General features: G+C 33.6%; 1 protein-coding gene across 1 annotated transcript in view; it reads left to right on the top strand.

Moving 5' to 3' along the window:
• Positions 1–4,486: 4,486 nt before the first annotated feature.
• SLC25A12 (solute carrier family 25 member 12) overlaps positions 4,487–9,439 on the top strand; it is a 43,030-nt gene continuing 38,077 nt past the window's right edge. Inside the window, exons 1-2 of the mRNA XM_009486294.2 lie at positions 4,487–4,596; positions 8,855–8,970. Of these exons, the coding sequence (XP_009484569.1) occupies positions 4,487–4,596; positions 8,855–8,970 (226 nt within the window). The remainder of the gene's footprint in view (positions 4,597–8,854; positions 8,971–9,439) is intronic.

Here is a 9,439-nt window from a genome sequence, read left to right as displayed (position 1 = left end):
CATGACATTTAGCTTTTGTAGATAAGGAATACCATAGAATATGTTAATAAAATAAACAACATGAAAATAGGTTTTTTAAAATATTATATTAATACAATATAAAAACGTGTGGTTCTAGAACATCACGCAGCTCTTCCAGCTTTTTTGCAAGACACTTTTGTATGTTTGGTTACGAAAATGTGAAATGTGTCAAAATACTCTAGTCAGCTTGGAAATATAGACTTTTTATGGTTCTTGACTTCCAGTCAGTAGAAGTGCTTGCTTCTGGAAATAACTAAATTGTTTGAAGTCCTTGATTTTGGTCATACAGGGAAAAGTGAAGAGGAAGAACATTGTACAACTGGTTCTTGAAATTGTTTCTGGGACAATACATGTTTTATTGACCTAAAAAGCAGACAGTCTACTGGTTTTAAAACAGCTTTTTGGTCTTTTCCATGTCTATGTTATAACCTTCAGAGAAACATCCAAATTAAGTTGTGGATTGTTTTGTGCTCTGAGGAATGTAAAACACAAAAGCTCTCCTAAGTATCTGAGATTTGCAGTAAAAAAAGACAACACAGACACCTCTGGCATAGAAAGAGAGTTTGTATTTATTTTGGATTATATTTGATTCTAGTTGAGCTTGAAATTGTGTTTTTTGCTTGATAGCAAGCAAACTTAGTTGCAAACTTTAAAAAAATCAAAAGAGAACCCACTCTTTCCAAGACTTAAGTTGTAGAGAGTCTTGTTATGAAATGCTACTAGTGTTGCACAAATCAGGGGTCAGATATGTTGTGCTCTTTGCTGAGGGTGCTGGCCTGTTCTGCGAGCTTCAGCTAAAGGGCGTGCATTCCTTCCTAAATTTGGCTTCCCTTGGAAATGGGCACAAGGGAAGATGTAAACTCTAGGCCTCTTCGTCATCCACCTTATTCATAGAGAGTGTACTTAAATTTCCTTCTGTTCATGCGTATCCTCTAATGTGATACGTGTCCCCTGTCCATCCAGTTTAAGTTGTATCTTAGTGGATGCTCGATACATGCCTTTCTCTTAGAATTTCTGGTTTGCTATATATTTCTTTTTCTTATTTTAAACTGTTAAAAATCTTATGTTTGACTTGTATTAAAAAGACGTGCTATTATTTCTATGTAATCCTGTAACTATGAAATGCAGGCATTGAAATTTCATGTTTGTACACCATCAAATAAGTTAACCTCTGAAGTGTTTGCTAGCCACTGACTTCAGTAACAACCATTACTGAAGGATAAAAGAGTTACGTGGAACAACAGTTATCAGATTTCTTAGTGAGACTTCGTTCTTTTTTCTTAGGCAAGACGCAGTCAGCCCTCGGGGAATTTAGCTGAATTATTCCCTGCCTGCTGAATGCAGGCAGAACCTGTTCCAGCAAGGTGGAGAAAGAAACAAAAACAAACTTCCAATTTTAATGCAGGAAAGTTTTCACCCCCACACTTAAAAATGGCCTGAATCTCTTGCTCATAGCTTAGCTTAATTAAAAAAAAAAACAAGTTAAGAGTACCCATAGGTCTCTCTTGTTTTGGAACATATTTCTCCTCTGCCCAGATAAAATAATTGGGATAGAAAACCCCTTTATATTGAAAACTAACCAATTTTTCAAAGAAAGCATTGTTTCTGAAAGCGTGGTGATACCTAGCACTATATTGTACAAATAGAGCAGGGTTTTTGTGTGTTCCTGTTATGTGATAATGTTTAAAAAAAAGTCCCATGCAAATTCATCAAGTGCTTACCTGAGACAGTCTATAAATGTATAGTAAGAATTGTGTGTTATAAAGTAACATGATTCAAGACTGAGGAAAATACAGATTTAATTGATGCGTTATGTTTTATATGCAAATTAAAATATAATTTACAGTTGCCTATTTTTTGTTAAAAGATTCTTGACTTAAGTTGTATGGTGAAAAGGTAACTTGAGGACAAATGTAAATACATGCTGAAATACATGCCTAGCTACTTTGTCAGGCCTTCATTTATTGGCTCGCTGCCAAGCTCTTTCAAAATACCATGACCTTCTCATATGGAGCAAAATGTACCTGTCAGTTAATTATTTTTGTCTCAAAAAATTTGTAACAAAACTTCCCACGCACAGGTTTTATTGTAAAACAACTCACTATTTGTAATAAACTCAGATAAATTGGTGTCTGAAGAAAAAAAGATGATGTTTAGATTTTGACTCTTTGATACGCACTCTACTGTCATACAGTTGAATTCCATTATTCTTGAAGATATGCCAAATACTCTGCATGTTTGATGGTCCTTCATACATCAAAGTTTATTTGGATTGCATGTCTTGCAGCAGAATTGTGCTTCGTAATGCATTTTTTAGTTACTTGTGTGTACGACTGAGGAGAGAACCTTTCTGAGTTGATTCAGTGAAGCCACAGTTTCATAATATTGTCATGTTGGCAGCAGTGCTGAATTAAAGGATTCCTGTCCACTGCTTTGTGTTCCTATTTTTGTGGAAATCATCTATTTTAATTCTGGATTAGGTCAATAATCTGGTTTACAGTGCAGTATTGCAAACGGCTGTCATCACAGCTATAGGGTGGAGGAGGGAGAGGTGATGAGGTGATGTGAGGGGCTGGTATTGTGGAAGAGATATGGGAGATGCTTAAGCAGGCATCGATGCTGATGCAAGCTCCTTTACGCTGAAATACTGTCCTGACTGAATTGGTTGCGTTGCATACAGCTGAAAAAAGCATGAGATATGTGAATGATCCCCTTTATTGTAACGGAGTGTTACACCTTAACAGGTACTGTGTGTAGCTCTTGTTAATATTCTAATTCCCGTGGGTCCCTGGCAGGGTAAGGTCCCATTTTGTTACTCTTTCACATAAGGCTGTGTCAAGTGAATCAAGATACTGCAGTATATAGTAGAAAAGTTACAAATTACAGATAAGACCATTAATTGAAGTTTGAATTCACTAGCGTAGATGTTGCACTATTGGTCTTGGGGGGCATTGCCATTTCTTTTTCTGCAGAGAATGCTTACGTAGTCATCTTTTAATAACTAGAACCTAGAAAGGCGAATTACATTTTTACAAATTAATTAAAATCACTACTTTTATTGCAAATCAAAATTCTAATGAAACAGCTGTTTTGTAACTTCACTTTCTCAGAAAGAACACAGTTCTATGTATATGTTTGAAGGTCTGCATCTAAATCATTGTGTGTACAAGTAGACTGTACAGTAGAGAGTGAACAGAAGAGATGGATTTTAAACTACTAAATAAGCTTGCTTATAGGTTTTGTGAGCACAGATGCTGAGAAACAAGCTCAGTCATCAAACTGGATTGTGTCACAGTAGTTTAGGGAACTAGAAATCTTTTGTGAGCTACTTTCCTGTGTTCCAGGATGCAAACAGAGTTTAACTTTGCAATCTGAAAACTTAGGTTTTATTTCTAAGATTACTGTTATATAAATAAACTACACAAAATTTTTCATGCAACTATACTGCTGTCTTGAAACAAGATCTGAGGGGTATGAACTTCCATAATACATTTCCCTTTTATTCATCACTTGTTATGCTTTCTACTCCTGCCTCCTCATGTTCTTAGTTCAAGATTGGTATTACCCAGCATAACTGGACAGCTGAGGGCATGGAATTTACTTTATGCTAAAAAGTTCACTTTTAATTTAAAGTTGACCTATAGATAAGAACCAGTGATTAATGATTTGAAACAGAAAAGCAAGCAATAGGAATACTGATACAGGCATGTGGCAGTTGTCTTGGTGTACAAGTAATAAAGATGTACTTGGTTATTTTATTTTTAGTTAGTTTTATTAATATTTAAATTATGTAATTTGAAAATTTGGTTGTGATTTTTATTTGAAAATTTATTGTTAATAAAGCTCAAAATCAAAGTAAAACATTTCAATTGACCCAAATACTTTCTGTCTGTGTGTCAATTTTTACTTAGATGGAAAATGCTAAAACCATTAGTTTCAGGATAAAAATTAATCTGAAAAGTTCTTTCTCACGAAAAGAGAAAAGAAATATGTGTTTTCCAAGCTAACTATAAGAATGAGCATTAACAATTATTCAGAAGATATCCGGTACTAGAAATTGTAAGAAAATTTATGCGCTGTGTTTTCACAGTGTAGCTACAAATGGAAAGCTACAACATGGCTGTAATTTTTATAAATTTATGCAATTACCTGACAGTTTCTGAAAATACATAATTGTCTTTTTATTATAAGATATTGGTCATTATGTGAACACATCTATTCTACAGGGATAATATGATTGTTGTGGTATGCAACTAGTACAGTAACACTGTTAGTTTAATTAAGCCCTTTAATTTTAGAGCAGTTATGTACAGACAGTTGTGCACCATTTTAAGTGATACTCGGTAAAGATACTAGTTTGGTAATCACTGATAACTAGCATCTAAATGGATTGATTTTTGTTTGTGTGGTTTTGTTTTTATTTTCACTCTAGTATGCCAGTGTCGAGAAAGATGGTGAGCATTACATGACCCCAGAAGATTTTGTGCAAAAATACCTAGGACTTTATACAGATCCACGTTACAATCCTAAAACAGTGCAGCTGTTGGCTGGAGTGGCAGATCAAACAAAGGATGGGTGAGAATTTTGCTTTCCATTAGAAGCTTGTAATGCATTGGTAAATGCGTGAATGAATGAGTTTGATAATTTCATCTTCTAAAATAAGTTATTGATTTTATTACACTTAAAGCTTATTTAGATGATAATTTTTTTCTCAAGCACAATAGCCTATAAATTTGTGGAAAATGGGAAAAATACTGTGTTTAACAGTGAAGAGTTCGATGCATTTTTTAAATTAAGATTTGTTTTAATAGACTTTTAACAATTACTACAAATGCAGAGGAAGTTGAACTGCAAATAAGTTTAATGTAGTATGATTGCCTTGGAAAAGTTCTTTTCTGTATACTCACATCCATGATTAGATACCTAGAGTCTTTAGTAGCTGTAATTAAACATGGAAATAGTAAAATCTTTCTTATTTCTGTAGTGTGCAATTCAAATCAAACCATTGAAGAGTTTTTTAAAGTGCTGGCTATAAGGATAGAGAGACAGTAATGACTCTATGAAGGAAGAAGGTGTTTGGCTCATCAAGATAAGGTCACACCACATAAAGCTTTTCCAATTCCGCTTACAGATGATATTATTTGCTTTTAGACAGTTCTCTGAAACTATTTTACAAAATGTCCACTCCACTGAGGTAGTGCCCTCTAACCCACTCATCTTCAAATGAGCCTTTTCTCTTGCTCTGTGCAGGCTTCTAGCTTTGGCCTTGGATTGTAGCAGGAAGCATGGACATTGTTAAAGTAAAGTGAAAAGGTTAAGATGGATCAGAGAAGAGGTCAAGAATGCAGAAGGGAGTGGGTATTTTGTAGAGAAGAGAGAAAGTTGCTGTTAAAATGGTATACAATACATTTGTAAATATATAGGTGTAACTTATTTTAAATTGGAAAGCCCCTTAACTTCCTTGGATTTGTGAGTCTAAATCTGACCTTTGACATCACTTAAATGTTTTTATTTTCCTGTGTTCTGCTTTAGAATATTCATCAGTTTGCATAGTCGCCTGAGCAGCTTGCGCAGTATCTGTTCTTTACAAATAAAATCGTATATGCTATATACATTTTACACTAAACGACAAACGTAGGATCTCCTGTTTAATGTAATGTTACATGATTGTTTTATAAAGCTGCAGCATTTTGATCATACATTTGATATATACATACATTTGATAAATCCAATTAACTTGTCTCTGTTTGCAATACATGGCTGCATTTTGTTGCATTGTTATGGACTGAAAATGCTATTTTGTATTTATCTGTTGAAATAATAGTCTAGTTGATGACTAGTAAACTAACATGTTGAGTATCTTGTTTCTCTGAAAGCCGTTGGTTATCTTTTACGGTGTGCATTTCTTAAGAAAATGTTTTATAAAAGGATCTTTCTTATATTAAGAAATCAATAATTTGTTTTATTGCAACAACAGAACTTTACATTGAGGCATCATTTTGTGAATGTAAGTTTTTTTGTTTGTTTGGGGTTTTTGTTGTTGTTGTTGTTGTTGTTGTTGTTTTAATGGGATTTCACTGGTGGTGTAGGTAAGCATTCCTATGTCATCAGACTGCAGGCACTACTTTTTAAATTAGGATACGTATCCTCTCTGAATAATGTACTTATATATGTGTACCAGAACCAGCTTCCTAATTACATAAGTCAATTAACATTAGTAGGTACTGCAGTTTTAAAATCAAAGATTTTCTTGTCCCTTCAAACCTTCAAAATTTCACAGTACTTATTCAAAATTCTTCATTTTAACTGCTTGTTTCTGGCTACTCTGCTTATGAGCATATCGCTCTTAAAATTTGGACATGTGTTCTTCTTAAGCTAAGTCCTGAAGAAAGGGTTGATGTTTCACATAATGGAGAGTCACAACAGAGCTATACATAATGTCTAAAAGCTATGTTGTGTGGGGAAAAAAGAGCAAAGAGTTGTAGTAGGAAAAGAATTGTAAACACACGGCTTGCTTTGTGTGCCTTTGAAGAGTAACGGTACAGAAGAAGTAAGAGGAAAGGAAATCTTTTAAAATGTTACAGATAAAATGCAAGGTGAGTGATTTGATATTGTTACGGACTCTGTAATGCAGCGGGTTCACTGAATGATACTTGAATAGCGATTGGGTGGGAAGCTCCATCATTCTGTTTAATCCAGCTCCTGTTATCTCCACCCTAATGGATAATGGAGGATCACAGGGGATATCCCTGCTCTTAGGCATTGCAAATTGAATATATGGAAAGGAAATTGAATGTGTCTATCTCCTTTTGCTGTAGGCACTGTTAAAGTGAGACCTCTGAAGACGGCTTCTTTCAGGTTCAGGCTTCCACGAATGCATTCTACAGAGATCATCACTTGGTTCTGTCAATTATAAAGCTTCCTGGTTAGGAATTAATTTGTACGTCAGGTTTACACTTGTATGTGAGGTATATTTTGAAATGATAGTATTTACAATTATTTTAAAGGTTATTCTGTTTCTCTGATACTAAACGCTTATTTATCAAGATCATCCTTTGGATGCAATTGACTTTGCATCTGAAGAACCATTCTCACATCTTTGATTTTTGAGGCTAAAGTGTGACAAATTAATATCATAATTCTGTATTTTCCGTATCTTAATTCCTTTCAGAATCACTACATTTTTTTCTGTATTTTCTGTATAATGCATATATGGAAGAATGTTAACATATGTAACCTTGTTTAAAGTATCTCAGTTTTGCTTTATGTGTACTTTGACAGAGAAAGACTAGATAAACTAATGCATAGTGTGGCTTTTTTTTTTCTTCTGTGGGGAACAGAATTTATACTTCGCTCTTTAGCAGTAAGCAGTATATGTGTGAAGTAATCACTATGAGCTAATGCTCTCCTATGAAGAGTACTAAATTCAGATCAATTATGTAAATTTTCTAGGAAAATGTACCATCTACACTGATATTCTATGTTTTAACAGCAACTACTGAAATAGTAATTTTTTGTTTAATTTAAAAAATATAATTAAAATTCTTATTCCCATTGATACTTTATTTGATGCTAAAATAGATATCCTATCATTTATTTCTATAAACTGAGCTCAGGAACTTGTAACTGGATGGCATATTCTAAGTCATCAAGCTAAGTCCCCTATTTTTACAAGGATGAAAACACACAGTAGTTTTAATAAACCAAGTTTGCTGTTAAAACCTAAGGCTTTTGCTTGCTGTATTCTGGAAAGGCCACAGTATATGCCTGCTCTAAATATCTTTATGGATATGTGATTTTGTTCTTGTCACAACATTATCTTCTGGCCTAGGGCTTATCTTTCTGCAGCTGTTCTTACGTACAGCATTAGGATCCCTTCTAAATGTTTTTTCTGTTAGTCAGAATAAGCTGAGTTCCTCTAGAAAACTTATTTATGATTATCCTAATAAGTTACATGTGCATACATTCAAGTCTGAATTTATATGTGTTGAACACAAGGGCTTGGATTTCTATGCAGCATTCCAGAGATGCTGTGGGAACCCTGTCTGGGGATAGTGCTGCTTCCTTATCTCACATAGAAACAGCTTTCCTTATGAGTTGCATTTTTCTATATGGTGATTGTCTTGCATACACAGCTCAGAATCTTGTGATCTGCTGTTACACTCAAATCCTTCCCTGCCTTTGTCATGTCTAACTGTCCTTATGTCCAAATGTTCTTATAGTTTATTTCTTTCTTTCTAGTCCTCAAGTACATGACTTTGTGGTTCATGTTATATTTGAAGTGTACTATTTTTTCTGTATACATAGTAAAGTATAATGTTTTCTGAACCTGTTTGGTTTTTATGAATGTCATACATTGTTTTAAGAAAATACGTATATTGCATAGTGTATTCCTTGCATTAAACTATCTTTTATTTCTCAGTAGAAGTACATATATAAATTAGTAATATAATGACAGCCCTGTAAATTTCATGGTGGTGGAATTTCTGTGAGTTTTTTATGTCTTAATTTTTAAGTGCTGTGTGCTTACATTTATAATTACAAAGTAATAAATGGTAGGTATTCACTGAGAATCGATTATATTTTGTTGTTGATGGATATGAAGAATTCAGTCCTTCTATAGAGGAAGAAACTGAGTTGCATAAAGGTTAAGTAACTACTTAAAAGTAACAAATAGTTTTTCAGTTTCTAGTGTAGAGTCTTCACTTTTTTATATTAGAATTCTAGTTTAATAATTGGATCATACAGTTTTCTAGAGCATCAAACACAAAATATCATTAGTATTGTGAATAATTTTTAAAAATCTTTATAACTTCTGTATTTTCCGTTGTAGGTTGATTTCCTATCAAGAATTTTTGGCATTTGAATCTGTTTTGTGTACTCCAGATGCAATATTCATTGTTGCTTTTCAGTTATTTGACAAGAGTGGCAATGGAGAAGTAACATTTGGTAAGAATATCTAAAGAAAAATTGTTTAAGAAAGTGATTATAATAGTATAAATTGTAATAATAGTTCATCACCATTGGTGGATAGAAATGCATATTGTGCAGGACTGCACTGATTTCCTAACAGTTTGCATGAGTAAAACTTTTTTTTTCTTTCAAGTGATACAAGCTTAAGAAATACAGAGAAACAAAATATATTTTGCTCTGTCTTCTTGAATCAAGATTTTTCATGTTCCTGAAGTAGTTAATACAGTGCTGTTTTGTTCATTGTCATCCTAAGTCAAATTTTATGTCATGGACTTTGAGCTTCTTCAGTGATGAGGGATTTTTAAAATATGTTCTGGATCTCCACATATCTTTGAAGAATTGTCATTAGATACAGTAAGAGCTCAATATAGAAATGAGGGATGTCTAATCTTTTGTTCCTTTTCTTGAGGAGCAAATCTTACTTTAATGTTATAAGTGTAACTTC

Source organism: Pelecanus crispus, chromosome 5, assembly GCF_030463565.1.
Source record: "Pelecanus crispus isolate bPelCri1 chromosome 5, bPelCri1.pri, whole genome shotgun sequence".
NCBI classification, from domain to species: domain Eukaryota; kingdom Metazoa; phylum Chordata; class Aves; order Pelecaniformes; family Pelecanidae; genus Pelecanus; species Pelecanus crispus.
The sequence above is the reverse complement of the archived record's forward strand: the minus strand, read 5'-3'. Positions and strand labels throughout refer to the sequence as shown.